This window comes from Rhamphochromis longiceps, linkage group LG22, assembly GCF_057381845.1.
Source record: "Rhamphochromis longiceps isolate RC_006_pf linkage group LG22, R_longiceps_female_GT1.1, whole genome shotgun sequence".
NCBI lineage: Eukaryota > Metazoa > Chordata > Actinopteri > Cichliformes > Cichlidae > Rhamphochromis > Rhamphochromis longiceps.
This window is the reverse complement of record NC_140577.1, coordinates 3,992,360-4,013,585: the sequence shown is the minus strand read 5'-3', so window position 1 is coordinate 4,013,585 and position 21,226 is coordinate 3,992,360. Positions and strand designations below refer to the sequence as shown.

At 39.7% G+C, this 21,226-nt stretch overlaps 1 protein-coding gene across 2 annotated transcripts; it reads left to right on the top strand.

Moving 5' to 3' along the window:
- The first annotated feature begins 217 nt into the window (after positions 1-217).
- Positions 218-20,521, top strand: slc2a3a (solute carrier family 2 member 3a). Of its 2 annotated transcripts, none has more exons than XM_085397018.1 (11): positions 218-1,105; positions 1,409-1,549; positions 9,232-9,333; positions 10,048-10,208; positions 10,928-11,168; positions 12,145-12,307; positions 13,687-13,874; positions 14,639-14,743; positions 14,835-14,933; positions 15,377-15,580; positions 15,660-20,521. In XM_085397018.1, the coding sequence occupies exons 2-11, from the start codon at positions 1,538-1,540 to the stop codon at positions 15,960-15,962; spliced, it is 1,578 nt and encodes a 525-aa protein (XP_085253144.1). In that variant the 5' UTR covers positions 218-1,105; positions 1,409-1,537; the 3' UTR covers positions 15,963-20,521. The 2 variants fall into 2 exon arrangements, with proteins under 2 accessions (XP_085253144.1, XP_085253145.1); XM_085397019.1 differs by lacking the exon at positions 218-1,105 and adding an exon at positions 1,142-1,227.
- The last annotated feature ends 705 nt before the right edge of the window (positions 20,522-21,226 follow it).

Below are 21,226 nucleotides of genomic sequence, written 5' to 3'. Positions count from 1 at the left end.
TTCTTCTGAACTGTACCTTTAAAAATAACTTTCAACATAAACTATAAACGTTGATTTTATGCTATGAATTTACTGTCAAAAGTCTATTCACCACACCACTTACAAGGCCTCCATCTCCAAGGCATGTCTGTGTGATCAGATTTTAAATGATCATTTTTAACGTATTCTCTAATTATTAAGCGGTTAACACTGCTCTTAGTGGTTGTGGCTGCTAAGACAAAACGTGCCAGGAAACATGTGCTAAGGTCAAACAACGAAAGGCAAAGAAGGTTATTTTGTATTTTAATCTCAAATGATTTTTATTTATTTTTAAACAAATTCACTGAGGCAGAACAGAAGTGTTACGTTCATTGCATAATAGTTCCACACAAACCTCCTCCAGGGAGTCAGCTGATTTTTGTTTGTATCTTTGTCACGCGCGAATCGTGAGCGTGATAGAACTGCAGTGCGTGCGTGATTTCAGCACCAGCTCATACTGGTGGCTTTTCTCTGCTCGTGCTTCACAAATTCTGAGAGGATGTTCGTGAGTGTGCAAAAGTCACAGCGTTGTTTCTGCAGCTGGAATATCCTGTGTGCCGCACTGCATGACCTGTTGCCCTGGCAACTGCCCGCCTCGCATCAACATCTGCAGCATCAGTCGTCCACTGGCTTCTGTCAAGGTCACCAGCGAGATGCATCATGGGAAGCCGAGGAGGACACCAGGACGGAGCAGGGAGGAAGAAGGGTTCACCATTATCATCCCCCACCACACTCGCTCACGCAAACTCCGTCCGCGCATGCGCCTGGTCTTTTCGTTAACTGAGCTGACCAACTAACCGAAATAAGGCTGTATCCATAATAGGACATAGACGCCGCCTCTCCTCACGGGATGCGGTGATGATGCGCAGGAGTCATGAGATCCTGCACGTCAAACTCTGACGGGGCGCGGCCACATTCACGGCGTCCCTGCGTCCTCATTTCTCATAGGCTGGCTTCAAACAGACTACAACTACGTGCGCTTCCCCTCGCAGCTCCCGTATGCACAGCCTATATGAAAAAAGAAGGGAGGCACTGCCGCAAAAAGCCACCGCTGCAGCTCCTGTGTCCGGACTGGCAGTCACGACAGGTGAGAACCCTTTATTTGTCCGCTTTGTGCACGGGTTAAGGGTCTTTGGGGGCAAGCAGGGGGTGGGAATAATCTACTACACCTCCACTTTGACCGGCATCAGGCCGCGCGAGTACAAAAAGGTTAACTTTATTATTTCAACTACTTTTTCTTTCCATTTAAACCTGCATTATAGCAGCATGGTACGGATAACTTGAGATCGGTTTCTGATGGGAAATGAGGGGAGAGTAGTCGTGTCCTCCCTGATGGAGTCGGTTTGGTACCACGGACAGCGCCTAATGAGGTTTCCTCCTTTTCCTGCAGTTTTCAGCACCGACGGGCGGGTCCTGCGAAGCCTTTTAAACACCACCTGAAGCTCCCAGCTCCAGACTCCATCCTGCAGTTTGGAAATCCTAAAATTTGCCCGGTGTTCGCCCAGACAGACTTGAAAAGATGGAGAGTCAGGCAAGAGATTTTAATATTCTTTATTCTGTGTGACCCACATTCAGAGAGAGAGAGAGAGAGAGAGCGGTTGTAGGACAAAACAGGCCTACTGCTCCAGTTTGCATTTAGTGAACTGGATGAAAAACAGATGAATAGTCACTGCAACTAAAGGATTTCTTTTTAATACTTTCCCTTTTTTTCTATATAGAGTGTAAGTGAAGCTGTGTGGGTGGTATAAGCCAGTATGTGCGCCATGAGAGCTCTCTGAGTCATGCAAAGCTCTGCAGATGGGTATCAAATGTGCACCATGTGTATGTTTGTGCATTCTGGTATTATCTGTCATTTCAGTAGCAGTGTCTGATTTTGTGCGACTTAATGCATATTTCATTCTACTTTATACTTTCAGTTTTATTACTGTATGTTTGTTTTAGGTTAATGAGAGAAAGATTAGACATGTAGGGTGAGAGGACAAGAAAATATGCTTCCAAAGGTTAACATGACTATAAATTGCCTCAAATTCAGATACTTTTACATATTTTCTGGTTGTCACAGTCTAACAGGTTGTCAGAGATACACAACCTTCATAGTAGATGTCAGTTTGAAGCTAAATGAATTTTGTTGAAACCTTTTGCAGTATAAATGAAGCCTTAAGATTTGCTTTCTAGTTACAAAGCATGGCACTACATTTGACACAAAAATAAGAAAGCAATTTTATTTCCTCCCAAAAATCAATGCTATGGTGGAAAGTATGTGACATATGAAGAACATCAGGTTCCCAGTAGTTTAGCTCGTGTTTCCATTTATTTGACTCAAAAAACTACTTTTTGTTCTAAATGTAATCTGAAATCTTCACATGAAAAAAATGAGGAAAGATTAATTTCAAGCAATTAATTAAAAGTCATTTTGTACAGTATTAAGGTACATGCAGTTACATGTTTACAGTTATAAACTGTGCAGATTACATTAGGAATCTTAAAAGTCTTTTTTATTAAGAAACTTCTGTCAAAGATTACAGTCACAACAATTTAATAATAGTGCTGATTTAATAATGGCTGATGTTGTTGTACTTTATTGTAATTTAACAAGGAAATGTCTTAAAACAAAAGAGGGAATTGTTTCCTAAAAATATCCAGTGAAACAAAAACCTTTTAATTGTTTCTGTAGGTGATACAAAAGACGTCAGATATTTGGTGGTGAGTACAAGGTCCAATTTCACAGGATTTGTTTGTCTTTAAATGTTTAGTGACTCAGATATTTATGACTAACCTTACACACTGAAGCAATTATAGCCTTGCTCAGATGGCCTCCTTCTGCCCCACCCTCCTCTGTTCATACAAATTATGAATCTGCTTGTCAGTACACCACCTGACACCTGTGAGACTCTCCCCTCACAGAAGAGCCTGAGTCCTTCATAATGAACAGATCAATACATTAACCCTGCTCCCTGGTTACCTTCAACAATTCAGTCTTCAGAGACTATGAGCTGGTTGGCTGAGCGCAGATGTAGGTCAGATGCACTCATCGTATCTGTGTGTGTGTGTGTGTGTGTGTGTGTGTGTGTGTGTGTGTGTGTGTGTGTGTGTGTGTGTGTGTGCACGCATGCACACACACCTCCGTGCAGCGCTGCTGTGGATTAGTGATACTTTAGTGAATGAGACGCTGCCGCATGTTTGCTGCACAGTGGTTACTTTCAGCCTCTGTCAATAAACGTGTCACCTCCAGGCTGTTGCCATGGAGATGAAGGAGGGAGGAGGGGGAGCTGTGGGCGTTCTTGGATGGATGGACAGAGGAGTGGAATAAGGGGTGGAGGTTTAAATGTACACACGTTGTGTTAAAAAAAAAAGATGCAGTATGAGCACAGAGGTCTAATGTATGCGTCATGTGATCATCTGATACACACAGTTGTACTAAATGACATGTAGGTTGTATAAACGACACAGAAATATCTGTTTGTTAAATCTGTGTTCTGCTGTATCAGGGAGGATTTCTGCACACTGGAACAGTGTGATCTGATGCTGTTATCATGAGACAGGTTGCCATAGTAACACAGCATCTGTTCAGCAAATGTGTTTGGTGCAACAGGCTACTACCAAGTTTGTCCTTCTCCTGTTTAGAGTGTTTTTAGGAGCTTGATTATTACATTTGTCTGCATGAAACCAGAGGTGTTTCCAGGGGTTTTTTTAAGACGTGGGAGACCAAGAATAATGACTTGGAAGAGTATATTATCAGAACTATACAGTGTAGAAAACTGGTTTAGAAAATCCTAATTTCCAGGCTTAGGCACAGACATGTGCACTAAATCAAATGGTATTAAATGAAATATGGAACTCTGCAGGAGTCCTATTATTAAGCTAATTGTTTTATATTGATTGAGTCATTAGCAAAGTAGTAAAAGAAGATTTAGGTTGTTTACTTAAGTAAAAATCTAACTTCTACCTGAGTAGTCTAAGAGTGCTTTTCTGAGAGTGTTTTAGAAAATATACTTGAAGTAATTAAGTAAAAGTACTCATCACAAATAATCACAGACAAAGTGGCATATTAGTGGACCATAATTATTGATTAAGTAATGATTACATCACTTAAATGTTGCAGATAGTCCAGAATAGTCCAGTCCAGTGGGATTGGGACAACATTAAGGTCCAATCTGCTGGCACCACCCTCTCCTTTTCCTGGACACGCCCTTGCATGAAACAGGTTCTCTTAAAAGGACCATTAAGTCCTTCAAATGTTTGCAGTAATGTGAATAAAATGCTTGAAATCCAGTTGGATATATCTTCATAATTCAAAATATAATCATAAAGTGTTTCATTCATAAAATCAAGAAGAGCTTCGGCAGTTAGAAGAAAGAATGTGTCCCCCAGACACAGTAGATGGACAGGTTACAATCCTCTGGATCACAGATGTCAAAGTGTAGCTGAAATGTAGCTGTACAGACATTTAACCTTCTCATTGATCGCTATTTGAGATATTTTGGGTGCTGTCAGGTGACTGACGAATTCTACTGAGTCACTGTGACTTGACAAAAAAAAAGGATGAAAAGGATGACGGAGAGGAAGACAAAGGTGAAACTGAGGTCAAATGTAGAAAGAAATGTGTGTGTGTGTGTGTGTGTGTGTGTGGGTGTGTCATAGGATATGGGAGAGCGGTTTACAGCTAAGACACTCTGAATTTCATTTTGTTCCTACGTCATGCTGGAGGCCTTTTTTCTGTGTCTCGGTTAATTAACTTTCAGCTGAACTGATGCTGATGATTTCAGACACGTGAGGAGGGCTGCATTCACAAATTCTGACTCTTTTTTTCACAGAAACTTATTACAGCCTTCAGTAACTATGTAACAATTGTGTAAAACGGCTCCATCTTCTCACCTTACAGCAGTTACAGTGTTTAGGTTGACCCCTCTGCCCTTGTAGTTGGTGCAAGCCACTGATTTCTTCTTCTCTTCTTCTTCTTCATCAGTCAGTTGAGTCATATAACCTCTATGTTGATTTTGAGGCCATATGAGCCTAATAATAATAAATGAACACTTGAAGGTCCTTACTCCACAGGTTTAACATGCAGCACCACTGTTTGGCAGCCACATGTTTGCAGATATTTTCTAGTTTTCAAAATTTTAATTGCAGTTTAAAGATAATCTTTTTTGGTGATTGTTTATATCATAACATCCATTAAATACAGACAAATGCTCTGATGTCCATTAGCAGACACACCCAGAGAGATGTCGAGGCTTTTAGTTTGTGGTGTCTCAGAGGATTATTGATTATTTTTATATTTTACACAAATCCTTAAGGACGGGAGAAGCAAAATAGTCTTTATATCCAAAGAGTGCACTTTATGATTTATTTAATCTCAAGAAATAAAAATGAGGGTACCAGTTGTTTTAAGTACATTCACATCCCTGTCATGCAACATGACAGACTGAGACTCGTCTTTTTAATAAGCTATTCTGATCCAGGCAATTCTTTTTTAATTGTTTTACTTGATCAAAGTGCAGTCTTTGATACTCTTGACCAGTGTTGGGCAAGTTACTTTGAAAAAGTAATTAATTATAGTTACTTCTTCAAAAAAGTAACTGAGTTAGTAACTGAGTTACAATGTTCTAAAAGTAATTAATTACTTGAAAAGTAACTATTGTGTTACTTAAAAAAAAAAAGTTTAACCCTCTGGGGTCCAGGGTATAACTGGCCATGTTTTACTACTTTTGATGTTTCCTCTACATTTCACCTTTAAAAACTATTTGTTTGCCTTGTTTGGTATCATTCTTTTCAGCACAACCTCACGTGTCTGAATTTACAGTCATGTTTTCATTTTGACATACTGTATTAACACAATTGATCTAAAATCAAACAAAAAACATAAAATCCCAGTAGAAAAAGTTATATTTTTTTTACTGTAACAACCACAAACATGTTTAATGAATCATATTTCTTTAAATGCAAATATAAATTGTCAATTTTAAAATCATATGCACAAGTTATTTGCAGCCTTTTACCTTTTACCCTTATTTTTTAAATAACCATTTCAAACTATTTACAGAACAATCAGCTGTTCTGATTTCAATAAGATGTCACGCAAATTATTTGTGCCACTCTAAAAAAAATAATTTCTGTCCACTATAAACATCACAGCCTGATACTTGCAGGTCTGCCAGCAGCAGGTGTATCACTCCTGTTTCTACCTGGAGACAGCAGTCACCTCATTGATCTGACACACAACACAAAACTATCCACAACACTACACACTAACTACACAACACATTACCTACACACTCCAAACACGCTAAACGTCACAAATATCTCACATCTCAAAACTCTCTCTCTCTCTTTTTTTTTCTGCAGTATTTCTTTCTCTCTCTCTCTCTCTCTCTCACCGTCACTCCTAAAACTTCCCCTCTTCCTAAACATCCAAATGTCATGTTCCCATATCATTTTTTGATTGGTCGACATGGTGCATTTTTCCACCAACACGAAAGGTTTTTGTTTTGTTTTTTTATTGTTTTTGGGGGGTTTTTGCTCATAAGCAGAGAGTGCTTGCTAGTGCTGTCCTTAGACAGTAAACGTGACGAAACTATTCAGGAAAAAACACCATATAAGATGCGGTAAGCTGAACACAGCTTCAACCGTCTGTTTGTTGAAAAATAGTAACGCGGCCGCACCTCATTTTCTTGTTAGTAACGGTAACGGCGTTGTAACGATAGAAATAGTCATTAGGCTCGGCATTTAACTGTTTTTTTCTTGTGTATTGGATGGGAGTTTTCTCTTATGTTCTGTCTCTCTTAGTTCTACTCTAACACTGCTTCTCTAACCTGTGGGGTTCCACAAGGTTCAGTCCTAGGCCCATTACATTTTTCTACTTCCTTCCCTTAGCTGTCATCATTAAATCTTTTTCTGAATTATTTTTTGTTCCAATTATATGCTGATGACATTCAAATGTCCAAGTGTCAACACCTGCAAAGGCTATATATATAAGCTTACTACAATGTTTAACCCATATCAGTGATTGACACTCTCACCTTGTCTTACACACCAACAAAGCTGAGGCCATGGTCATAGCCCCTCCTGGTTTATATTCTAATTTCAGTCAAACTCTTACATCCTATTGTTCAGTCACAGTGTCTGAAATCTTGGTGTTATATTTGATGCCTCTCTGGGTTTTGACTTGCATGTAAAATCAGTGTTTCATTCCTTTTTTTTCCCATTTGAGGAACATTTCTAAATTGCAACATGTGGTCTCTTTGATGGAACTGGAGTTCCTGCATTTGTGCCTTTGTGATTAGATTATTGTAATAGCTTGTTTCTTGACTTAGATCAATTATCTTTTCACATCTCCAGACAACACCAAATGCCGCTGCCAGATTATTAACACATTCCAGCAAGTAAATTTCTTTACATTACACTCCCATTAGACTCCTATACAGATCACAGTTACTTATCATGGATCTCAAAGCACAGTTTTCATGATGGCGCTGTTGTTTTAATCCCTCCTGTTAACAATCAAGGGTCAATGAAGGTCGACTTTATCAAAGAACTCTATACTTATGTTTGAGAAATTGATCCTAGTCATGAGATTCAGGTCAAACTGGGTCACAGCAGCAGAAATTGGGCCACTGTGTCTTTGTTTCTGCTGATGTTAGTAATTCACCATGCAGCCGGTAATAAGGAGACCCACTGCTGACGGGGCGGAACTGACTGCTGTTTTTGAGGCCGCATAGAGATGTCGATGGGCCTCAGGTGATATGCTGCCCTTGGTACAACAATATCACGGCGAGGTCACATATTATTAGCGTACACTGCACTTCTCAGGATTTTTTTTGTCTCAGGGGTGTTGGTTAAACACGACCAATCAGAGGGAGAGAGAAAAAGCTACAGGGATTTTATTTCCTACACACTTTATTGTGCTGTTGATTTAGCATAATCCATAGCAAGCTTATTATATTAAATGTATTTCAATTATGATTTTAATGTCATTGCACTGTGCAGAAGGCAATGAAGAAAAGTGAAGGGCAATCTGCACTCTAAATATAGCAGACTCACAAATATTGAATCTAACTTTTCAAGCAGAACAAATATCCTGCACCTGGTTGTACCAAAGTCCTTCCAGAAGCAACTCTTGCCAGTCAACCTGAAAATGCCTCCAGGCAGTTATTTTTAAGTGCTTACCTAAATGAATAGTGAGCAAGCTATAACTTAAATTTTGATGATAATGGGGACAAAAGTTGCACGTGTAGAATCATCACTCAAAAAACGCATTCAGCTGCTGAGCGGGTCACCACAGCAGAGGGATCGACATATTTGATTAGGTTTTACGCTGGATGCCCATCTTGGCTTGGAACCAGAACCAGGAGTAGCTTCAGACCTTCAGAGTCTGGGTTTATGGAACACAACTAATCAAATAATGCAAAAGAAAGAATGTTATTTATCCTTAAGATAAGGGTAATGTGGCAAAAGTAAATCTTAATTAAGCCATTATTTCAGTTTAGAAATAAAAGCAATAAAAGCAATAACAGAAGCATGATACTTAAAGAGCAAACCCACCCTGATAAAACTCTTCATCATATCTTATCAGCGTTACTGAAGCTTACGAACATCTGATTGCAATAACAACAGTGATGGCTCCTTTATCACACACCCTAATTTCATTAAATAGATGAATAGATTGTGTTATGAGGCCCGGTTCTGTTGCAGGACCAGATGACGGCTTCAGGATTGAATTTCGTCTGCATTCAGTTGATTATCTTCAGGAAGGACAAACACAAGCAGGAAAACAGCTGATCACAGAGCCATGGCTCTACCCAGAAGGCACTTGAGTTTTTTGTGTATTATTGTTTCGAGTATATCTTTTCATGATTTTTCTATTTGCCTTTAACCTTAAGAACGTCCTCTGAAGAATAAATAGCAGTGATTTGTGGTAGCAGCAGGTATGTTAATTAGAGTTCAAAGATGACGAGTAAGTGTGTGTCCCTACATGTGAGTGCTTCTACGTGCAGCCCGAGTGACTTCACCGTTTGATTCCTGCTATCACTGCTCCTGTGACGCTGCATCTCTGACCTGTCTGGCGTCAGCTTCTGCATTTTATTGCATCTGTCTGCCTCCTGCAATGATTTAAAATCCCATTATGATATCAAATTTCATATTCAATATCTTTGTCATACCTCTTCTTCTCCCTTCTCCTCTTCCTCCTTTCATTCCCCTTCTTTCTCCGTCCAGGACAAGCAGGTCACAGGTTATCTCCTGTTCTCCCTCGCCACCGCCGTCATCGGCTCTCTGCAGTTTGGTTACAACACAGGAGTCATCAATGCTCCAGAGATGGTTGGTGAATATTAGCAATCTAATGTGATGTAGGCTTCATACTGTAGGAGATATAAGTTATTGTAAAGATTGCAAATACAAATATCTGATTTCTCAAGCATTAATTTTTGGATAATGGAGTGTTTGTTGAACCTTTAAACAAAATATATAAAAATCTCTCAAATCTTAATCTGCATATATGAGTTTTAATTTGTATCACATTTGCTACATCAGACATATATTTGCAAGTTAGTCATTAAAAATGTGTCATGCAATTTATATCATTTTTTGTCACACTGAATATGTAGAAGTCTTAAAAACACATGTATCAAATATGATGCGCTTGGCTTTAAAGGGTTAATTTTGCTTGTTTTCAGAGAAGCAAATTTACATCAGAATTATATTAAGGCTTAAATTATAAAATGTTTGTGTTAATTTGGGGGAGATTTTTATTTTACTTAACTAAGAGATAAAAGTCAGTGCTTTATTAATGTGAAAGAATAAATAACAAAAATACCCTCTTTGAAAAAGTTGTTTTGGTTGAAACAGATCTCTCCATTTACCCACTTTTCTCACTTTCTAACTTTATCTTCGTTTTAAATATAGTTATTTTTTTGTTTATTGAACACATAAAATACCAAATACTATAATGTTCTGTCTATTCTTCTGTCTGGCCAGTTCTGTGAATTGATCTGTTTTCTCATCCTCTGTCTGTGCATCCATCTTTGCCTACAGAAACTCAAATCTTTCTTCAACGTAACCTGGTATAAGCGATATAACGAGGAAATCGACCCTGGTGTTTGCACCATTGTCTGGAGCGTTGCTGTTTCCATCTTCAGTGTGGGCGGCATGGTGGGCTCCTTTAGTGTTGGTGTCATAGCTAACCGGTTTGGCAGGTACGAAACCTTCTTCATCCTGTTGTGTAATATTATAGGTAACATGCAAGATTTATTTTCTTTCACCATCTTTAGCCAAAAAACCTTTTAGTTACAGCCTCTCTATAAGAACTGTTGTTTTTACTTTTAGAGCAGTTTTGTGGACATTAAGTCACAGCAGTGTTTTTCACTACATTGGCTCTGTGCATTTCCTGTTCGGTACAGCTGAACCATCACAGCCCATTACTGTTAATGGATCTCATGAAGCGTGTCTGTCCTGAGTTCGCTGCTCTGCTCTAACGTTCCCCAGAGTTGTTCCTTTATTTCTCCATTTCCTTCTAAATTGTTTATTTGTGGTGAGTCTGCTGCCAGTCACCATGTGAAGTTACTGGGAAGTTAACACACAGCTAATGCTAGTGTTGGCTAGCAAAATGAAAAGATGGTGTCCATATAACCTAAACTGTATTTAAACTGTTTTTTGTTTTTATTTCGTCTAAAGTTAAGCCTTTTAACATGGAAATCTATGGATACTTTTGGAACCAGCCTTGAGACGTCATTCCAGGAGTTTCAGTCTTTGGGGCTTCTACATTAGCTTTAATTTTCCTCCCTGGAGTTTGGTTGAAAATGTTAGTTTTCCTTTGTCAAACGTTTTAGCATCAAGTTGTGGAGTTTTTTTGTACATTTTTTTGTTTTTTTAATCATTAACATTCATATTCTTTCCTCAACCTCCTCATCCTCAGGCGTCGCTCCATGATCCTGGTGAACTCTCTGGCAGTGATCGGCGGCCTCCTTATGGGCTTCTCCACCATCTGTTCCTCCTACGAGATGGTGATCGCTGGGCGTCTGGTCATTGGCCTTTTCTGTGGCCTTTTTACTGGCCTGACTCCCATGTATGTTGGCGAGGTGTCACCAACGCCGCTCCGCGGAGCTTTCGGCACTCTGCACCAGCTCGGCGTGGTTGTGGGCATCCTGATCGCTCAGGTCAGCAGCTCTACTAAAAACTGCACACTAGAGATGTGTGACTGCTTGACTGCTTTAGGAAATTAATGTAATTTGCTGGAGTAAGCTTTGCACGGATCTGATTGTTTAATGCTGCAGGGGTTTTACTTTACAATATTAAGTGCCTCGAGGTGACTGCTCTTGTAAATTGGTGCTATTTAATCAAATGTAGTTGAATTGAAAGTTTATTAAGTCAAAGCTCAGAAGACATGTATATTAGGTTCATTTCAGGCATCTGAGCTAAACCTAGTTTGTATCAAGAAGTCTTTGAGTTATAGGAGTTAATTCATTATTAATTAATATGGATAATTATCATCGCTGTGGTCGTTACTCAAGAAAAGAAATGCATTACAATGCATTACACTTTTCCAGAAAGTTAAAGTTCACTTAATTACAATTTAACAACAGAAACCTTAGGATACAGTCCCACACGCTAAGACAAATGTCATTCCTAATGAGGACAAACCATCTTTCTTTTAGTTTTTACAAATGAAAAAAAGCCAACGTGACAAAGCAAAGATCAAAAGCCGCCCAAAGTGATCACTACAGTGATTCTACTTCAATTCAATTTTATTTATATTGCGCCAAATTTACAACAACAGTTACCTCAAGGTGCTTTATATTGTAAGGTAAAGAGTCTACAATAAATCAGCGAAAACCCCAACAATTAGATGGCCCACTATGAGGAAGCCCCCTGGTGACAGTGGGAAGGAAAAACTCCCTTTTAACAGGGAGAAACCTCCAGGAGAACCAGAGTCAGGAAGGGGTGGAGGAACTGTGAGGCCGTGAAATATGAAAGTTATGCATGAATTTAAAACAAGATATTCTTTAGTCTTGTCTTACTACATAGTAGTATCTACAAGAGGATATCAGCTAGGATACACAGTAAGCATTCAAACTGATTGAGTTTTATTGTTTTTATCAGTTTTACCCTTTTTCTGTGTCCCCTGATGTCTAGATCTTTGGTCTGGAAGCTCTGCTGGGTTCAGACAACCTGTGGCCTCTGCTGCTGGCCCTGACTGTGGCCCCCGCTGTCCTGCAATGCATCCTGCTGCCTTTCTGTCCCGAGAGCCCCCGCTTCCTGCTCATCAACCTCAAACAGGAAGAGGAGGCACGCAACGGTACACAATAATACATCTATAAATATACTGCAATGACACACAACATTACTGCATTTCCTGCTGCTGTGCATGGATGGACTCCAACATCTTGGATTGCACCTGGTGGTGGTGTTTCTCTCTCTCCTCTGAAGCCTCAGTGAGGTCACAGTAGCACCACCTTTTTTTAGCTTCTGATTAGAATGGCGCACCACCTCACAGTAGAAGCCCAGAGCAGAATGGAAGCTGCAGTAGAAGAAAAGAGACTGGAGTTAGCAAACTTATATTCAAAACCATCACAACACGCTGAACTAGCAAGAGCTAGCTCATTAGCAGTGGCTGGCCTTTCAAAGTAAGAGCAAAGAAACTGTCTACTAATAAATTAATCACTTTACCTTAAAATATATGAAGCACAACACATACCAAGTATAGTCTTGTAAATGCTACTATTACTGTATAACTGCTACTAATGGGGATAATAAGGATTTCAATAAACTAAATTAAACTACCACCAATAGAAACGTAACTTCAGTCATTCACTGTTGTTAGCTTTATTGTCTCTATCCCCACGGCACCTATAACACTATAATATGTATTCTATTAGCACCAGCATTACTGCTAAAGACCACCTTGAGATGGTCCCATTGACTAACACAGTGTCTTCATGTAATAATGTTGGAACGACTCAGCAGTTACTACAGCACTGCAGCATTACAGCGACAGAAGCAGTGAGAAGGAGAGCGATTCGTTACAGATACACAGAGGTGGGATCAGCGGAGTCAGGAGGAAGGTCGAGCGTGATCAGAGAGTCCTTGAACAGACAGAAGGTTTTGGCATCTGTTCAACATGTGGCCTGTTTGGTTTGACTCTGAGGCCCTGACCCACTTCTCCTTCATGCCTCCATAAGATAAACAAACACAGTTACTGTGACTGTTTAGTGACTGCAGATTCTCTACAGAAAGCAAAATTTAGCAATGTGTCCTGATGTTATGAATAAAGGTTACGATAAACAAAGCTGCTATAACTCACAATCTTTTGTGAAGGAATAAATATGCAGATTGTCTTTTTTTAAATAAACAAACTCTGACATTATGTCGGAAAAGACTTTGAACTCAGCCTGTGTGAATCCTGCTGTGTAGTGCCTGCTGGTGGCCATTATAAGATTATAGCTCATTTTAAAATGCAGTTCATGGATTCCAGGAGCCTGTCCTGAGTTTGATGTGTGATAAACATCCATGAAAATTAATCTGCACATGAACTGTGGTGAATTCTGTCCGATAGCTGTAAGTTGTTGTTCCAGCATGTTACTCTTGAATGTCTACATCTTCTTGTTGTTGCTGTTTTGTTTTTTTGTCTTTTGCATCTGTAAAGGTGAACAAAACCTGTCTCTGTTCTGTCCGCAGTGCTTGTGCGTCTGCGTGGCTCTGAGGATGTGAGCAAAGATCTGCAGGAGATGAAGGAGGAGAGCGCCAAGATGGCCAAGGAGAAGAAAGTAACCATCGCTGAACTGTTCCGCACGGCAGCGTACCGACAGCCCCTCTTCATCGCCGTCATGCTGCAGCTCTCCCAGCAGCTGTCAGGAATTAACGCTGTAAGTTTAATGGGTTTTATTGTCTGTTTTTGGTGCAGCTTTGCGGTGGTTAGTGCTGTCAGCTCACAGAAAGAAGCTTGTTCTCCCTATCCCTGTGTGGGATTACTTCGGATACTCTGACTTCCTTCCATAGACATCCATGGCATTAAGCTAATTGGTGAATTTGGCTGTGTTGTGAATATAAACAAGAGTGATTGCCTGCCTCTGTGCAACCTGCGACAGTGCTGGGATGGGCTCCAGCCTCCCTGGTGGCCCTGACTTGGATGGATGGAAGCTTAATGTTTATTTTTAGCTCTTCCTGTGCCCTTCATTTTAAAAAAAAATCTATATAATAAAACTGATAAATATACGTTATAAAAATAACAGCAGTGCTAGAAGGTATCGCTCAAACCACAGGTCAGAGTCACAGATGGAGGGCAGTTTAGCGCTCTGAGCATTTGTTATTACATGTCTGGATCTTTTAGTTAATTTGAAAAAAATATTGGCTAAAAGTCCTCTAAAGGTTGTTATTTGACTAAAAAATGTCTTATAAGCAACGTCATGCTATAAAACTGTGTGTAGCTATTATTCCTGGATGTTGGGTAGGTTGGGCTGTTATATTCTCGCTGTTGGCAGCTCCCAGAAGGATCCTATAGAAAAATTGGTTTATAAAAGATGGAGGTCAGCGGGAAAATAAAATATGCATTATTTATTTTGATACTGTTATAAATGAGGTAATATTACAACCCTCATATTCTCACTTCCATCCTCTCTACCTCACTCAGGTGTTTTATTACTCCACTGGGATCTTTTCCTCAGCCGGTGTGCAGAAGCCGATCTACGCCACCATCGGAGCCGGCGTCGTCAACACCATCTTCACCATTGTTTCTGTGAGTGACGCCGCCGCGTGTCTTCTTCATCTTGGTATGCGTTTGTGTGCGCTGGGAAGCACACGTCACTCACAATGTCCCTGTCCTACAGTTGTTCCTAGTGGAGAAAGCAGGGCGCAGGACTCTGCACCTCCTGGGACTGGGTGGGATGGCGGTTAGCGCTCTGCTTATGACTGTGTCCCTCCTGCTGGTGAGTTTGGTGACGTCAGAGAGCAATACAGAGACGGAGTAAGAACAAAGATGTGATTGATTCTCTCCACAGCCAAAACAAAAGTAAATGCAACATCAGCTGTTTGGTTTTGTTGCTATATTGAATGGCCGATGCAGTATTTCCATCAGTTATTTCCCATAGCATTTACATATTTAAAAGCAATTAATTGGTTAATTATTCTATTTAATATTATTACTTTTTTCTGTATTTTTGTCCCTTGCCATTTTCAGTCAGTGGTTTGTATAAAGATGTGGAAACGTAGGAAAAAATTTAAAAACAAAATAATAAATAATTAAGGAGCAAATAAATATACTTAGTTCCACTGAAAAGCAAATAATTCACCATTGCATGCTCTCACTAACTGTTAGATAAGCTAATCTTTGTGATCCTGCAGTAGTAGCTCATTCTCTTTGTCTGTGCAGGATAAAATCCCTGGTATGAGCTACGTGGCCATCTTGGCTGTCATGCTTTTTGTGGCTATGTTTGAGCTGGGCCCCGGTCCAATCCCATGGTTCATTGTGGCCGAGCTGTTCTCCCAGGGGCCCCGCCCGGCAGCCATGGCTTTGGCTGGCTGCTGTAATTGGACGGCTAACTTCCTGGTTGGAATGAGCTTCCCCACACTTCAAGTAAGGGAGAGGTGATCGTTTTTTTCTTGTGGTTTATTTTGCTGTAGATCATTCTGACTCTGCTCTCTCCTCTCCTCAGGGGTGGTTGGGCCCGTGGGTGTTCCTCATCTTCACCGGCTTACTGATCGTCTTTTTCATCTTCACATTCATCAAAGTGCCCGAGACCAAAGGCAAGACCTTCGATGAGATTGCTCGTGGCTTTAGTAGTGCCGCACCTCCTCCTTCCTCGTCCACCGAGGATCCTCCAGCCAGTGCCAGCACTGCTGTGACACTTCCTGCCTCTCCTGTGAAGGAGAAGGTCCCACTGGTGGAGGCACCAGCAGCAGCTCCATCTCCGGTGGCTGAGACCACACCTCTTGAAGCTAAACAGGAGAGCAAGTAGAGCAGGTGTAGATGAGGTTTTAATGGATAAGAGAGGTTATAAACGAAGGAAGAGCCACAGCAATTTTAGACATACTCTAAATTGGAACTAAAGCTTATTTTACAGCAGGCTTAGATAACAATAGCGTTACGAGTTCATGGGTTTGTACCTTTGAAAGGTCCTACTTTCTGCTCTCATCATCGCACTTTGGACTTCTTGTTTTCTGAACGTTCTCACGCTTCCTTCTTTTAAATCCTCTCTTCCTTTGAAAAGAAACATACATTCCTAGGAATTCAACTGCACTCATTGACAGTGTGACTCTTTTTCAACACGGCAGTGAGTCTCCGGATGACACACTGTAAAACAAAATTGAAGCAGGCGCCGGGTAACAGTCAAGGTGAAATGATGACGCTTTTATGAAGGGGTGTAGGTGTTTGAGTTCAGGCCTGAGTGATGTTAGAATAACAATGATCCACATTTTTTTAAACTGACACACTTCTGTTTAAAATATTAGACATGTGTCGTAGTGGGCAGTATAGTGCCGTGTATATTTTAGCTGTAGTTCGTATATTATTGTAGATTTTGTTGCAATTATGTATATGGAAACGTTCTCAAATCGCAGGTCTGAAAGGATAATTGCAGTTTCTGCTTTCAGCATTTCATTAAGTGCTCACAGAGAGCTCTGAAGAGCAAAGCCAAAGAAATGGTGAACACACAACCTGAAATCGGCTCTTCACGGCGGGGATTTAACAGCCGCACAGGTCACGCTAACTGTAGAAATTCTGAAAGCTCATAAGATGGCCAAAGCTGTAATCTAGTATGCCTTTGCTTACTTGGAGTTTGGCGCCACCCTCAGTAATAACTGACAATTGCAGAGGTGTTCTGCTTCATCTTTGATCTTAGAGTTGATGTAGTTGGTGATGAATCCCAAATTTACTCCAAAAAATGTCCCGTTCACCAGAGAATTTAAAGTTATAATTATTCTATATAATGTTTATATAGACACTGAATATATACAAAGATTTATTATTTTTAGGACTGTGTCCTGTAAACAAAAACCCTTTTAATTATTTTACACACGTAGATTACGGTGGGGTAGCGTGCAATGTATATTATTTTGTTAAAGGGAAAATTATCATAGTATTTATAACCTTAGAAACTGATTTTTGTATAGAGTATATAGTTAGAAATCAAACAAAGAACTGTAGTGCTTTCCAGATTTGCCCCAAGGAGGGACACAGAGTTTGCAATAAGCTCTGTGTCCATCACCTAAAATGTAGCTCAGAGATTTAGATGCATTAATGCACCTTGTTAACCAGAGAAGCGGCAACGCAAGCAATAGAGCCAAAATCAGCAACGTAGAAGTCATTGAGCACAATAGCGCTTTATGTCTAACCTACAGAATAATCGAAACTATATTTACCTGCAGAACACTTATATCTGTCACAGCTGATGTTAGAATAGATAAAAAATCCTAAACTCTCAGTGAGCTGAGAATGGGCAGAGACCATTAAAGGGGGAAGTGCTAATACTGTAAGGATAACGGGTGACACAGCTGTCTGTGATGGTTCATGGGCTTTTATTTTAAATTATACTTTTTTCCACAAAGGGAAAATGACATAGTGGACATTTTTTAGTATTGTGTTTTCGTTCTGAAATGGAACTGTATGTGGTTTTGTTTTTATTTATATACAGAAATTGCAAAGGACTGACTGGGGCTTTAATTCTACAAAAACCAAAAAAACATCTGGAAGCAGCTGGTCTGGATGCAGGACCCAGTGATTGGAGGGCAAAACCTTTTTTTTCCAGCAGACTTTATTACATATGTGCTCCGAATGCTGGAGTCTTCTTTAAAGCTTTCTTTCTGTTGTTTGATTACGGGAACACTCAGAGAACCGAGGTTACGTAACCTCCAGTGCATTTCAGCTCGCTCTGAGAAAGTGCGTTAAATTATTTCATCCTTCAGGTCAAAATGAACTTCATCTTTCCTCATTTCTGCTAATTTTTCCCATACGTGCATCAGATTTGTTAACGTGACATGAAGAATGTCTTCAAATGCTTTAAAAATCCTTCGAATGGCCCAAATGCACTAAAACGAACCTTTGACGCAACACTGTAAGAGTATAAAAATTGTTTATTCTTACAAAAGCTGTAAGACTAAATGACTTAATAAGCAACAATCAGTCTTGTGTATTTCATACATTAATAGTGATTCCCAAATAATAAAATGAACATTAACAACCACGATTTGTAGAAATGAGACCACATCTGTGTGGTGTGAGTCTGGCTTTACGTGCTTGGGTCCAGATCCTGCCAACATTGTGACGCTTTGTCTGAAGAGTAGCACCATCAGCCATTACAGATTTATGTATTCCAAACAGTGTGCAGTGTGTGTGGTGTAGACATGTGTGACACAAAGTATATTTTATACATTCTGTCGTGACTGCGTGAATTCCTGTAGTTTCATGAAAAAAGCTATTTTCACTCATGCTGCACAACGAGGATATATTTATTGATTTATGTATTTATTTATGAATTTATTGTAATTATTGTACGCTGGAAGAATATTTGTGTGGACACGACTTCTTTCAATGCTACCTGCCTCATTTAAATGGTGGAAATATATAACTTTGCAGACCTGTTGAACTTGAGAGATTTATTGAGAGGAATATTTCTTGCAATGAGGGGATTGTTTGTGCAGTCATGACTTTGTTGTGTATTGCTGTATTTGTGGGTGATGTACTGTGCTTGCATTGAGGGAGGGGTGCGGTACGCTCCTCCTCGCCGGTGGTGTTCAGTGTTGTGTTTAGTCTCTCGACCCTGTTTAGTCACACGCAGCTTCTTCAATGGCACTAACACTGAGTCTGATATTTAAAGTTCTTTCTATTACACAGCCTGCCCTGTTGGCCTTTTGTGATACAGGATACCTCCAAGATTTGAGTTCACTGCTCTCAGCATTGAGGTCACGGGTGGAGCAAAATGTTTAAAATGGAGTTTAAAAACGTACAGCTTGCTTTTGATGTGGAAAGATTGGATTTTTGCAACCTTCACGACAACACTGTAACAATATTCCAGTTAATATTTGCAAGCATGAATCTGTTATTTTACAGTGTTCCTACTGTAATCTACAACAACAGTTTCCTGCTGTAAAAATATTACAGCACTGTGCAGTATCTAATATTCAAAATTACCTGTATTTTCACAGCTGTTTTGTAAACTTAGAACCTCTTATTCTAACTGTGGTGGAAAAGTGAATATTGTTTGTTAAAGTTGGCAAAACTTCTTCAACAGGGCTTTAAAACCTGAATGATTTGGGATAACTCAGCCCTGATTCAACCCCTGCTTTGACTGCAGTGCATCCCAAATGTATTTGAAAGGATTTAAAACAGATATATGGACCCAGGCTCACACTGCTCCCAACAGCTACTTTATGCACATCTACGAACCCAAAACCCTCAAAACCTTCCACTTACTGTACAAAGATAGTATAGCTGTTAATTTGTAAATATGTATTTTTTAATAGAGTACTATTTATATGTTGACTTTGGCCATTGTATGTGTGTTTGGTTCCTTTTTAGTTCGGGGTGCACATTGTCATTACTGTATCTCTCACTCTGCTTCTTTGGCTCTTAACATCCAGCAGATCACCGGTGGCCGTGTTAGATTGTAGTTCGTCTATTCTTCTGCTTCCTTTTTGGGTGTAAAGTAAGCAAAAGCTCCCTGAAATGTGGTGGATATTAACCCAGCCCTAATCATTTAGATCGCCTGAGACCTGGTGGATGTTAACTGGTTAACTAGTACCCTTGCACATTGTACACAATCTGCCTGTGAGTAAGAGTCAACTCACAGACTAACACTGCTGTCCCTGCTCTTTACTGTCCACCGGCTGTACGTGCCTGGTCACATTACACTCAGAGGTGTTTAGCACTGCTCAGTTTGGTTAGGACTTTTAGCCATATTGTTACACTTGAAAATTTCACAATAAACTGTCAAAGCTTTTGTGTTTTAAACCAGCAGTTCTGGTAATATTCATGCATCGTCATAGATATGAATCTATCACCAAGGAACAGGTCTCAACAGTTCACTTTGGCTGCTGTGATCTTTGTTCTGTTTGTGTTTCCGGCGTCGGTTTGGTCCTAACGTGTGTTGTTGATGTGTAAATAGATGTTTGAGTGTCATGTACTGTAATTCTGTTTGTGCCTCTCTCACTGTTATTAAATGTGTGTCTTTGTGAGAAAGCTTCCCGTTGCTTCCAGTACGTTAGAAAGAACTCGCTGGTTTACTCAGTAACAATAAACGAGGTTCATCTGAAACTTGAAGGCCGTGCTGTGGTTAGTGACTGGGTGTTATTTTAGACATGTTTCAAAAAGCCATTATCTTTATGGATCGTCTTTGAGTGGCAGCCAAAAATGAAGCCAAGTGATATTGATCATATGTTTTGATGGAAATAGACCAAGCTGGTGATTTAGCTTTTTATTTTATTTTATTTTTTTACATTTTTCTGTGCAACAACAGTGATGCACCCCGGCCTTTTTTGTTTGTACTGTACAAACCAGTTATTATAATGTTGTTAAATAAAATATTCATCATGTAACTACACACAGTGTGACCATCTTTCTTTCAGCACTCATGAAATTTTGTTTATAATATCCTCTTAACACGTAGTGTATCATATTTGATACATACAGTTTTTATGAGTTTTTGAGATTGCACAATACACTATTGAGCAAAAAAAATACAAGGTGCAGCAAATATGATACAAATTAAAACTAATCTATGCAAATTAATATATTTTTTATTTGTCAGGAGGCTCAATAAATGTTCCATGTTCAAAAAAGACTTTTTAGAATTTTCTGGCAATTATTTCATGGTTCAGACTTTAAAAGGATATTACATTTTCCTCCCTCATAATCTAAACACTGACTTATTCTGAGTTATTCAATAAAAACTGAGCCAAAATGCAGAAGTGGTGTTTGAAAAAGTGAGTACATCCCACGATTCAATAACTCGGAGAGCCACTTTTATCAGCAATAACTTAAGGTCATGGTTTTCTGTGTGTCTTTATCAGTCATGGCTGAGGAGGAATTTCAGCAAAGCCTTCTTTACAACGCTGCTTCAGTTCATTGAGGTGTGTGGACATTTATTTATTCACAGCTCTCCTGAGGTCCTGACACAGCATTTCAGCTCAAGTTAGATTGCAGTCTGGCCATTGATTGGACCACATGATTCGTCTTTTTCAGTCATTCTGCTGCAGATTTGCTGCTGTGCTTGGGATCATTGGCCTG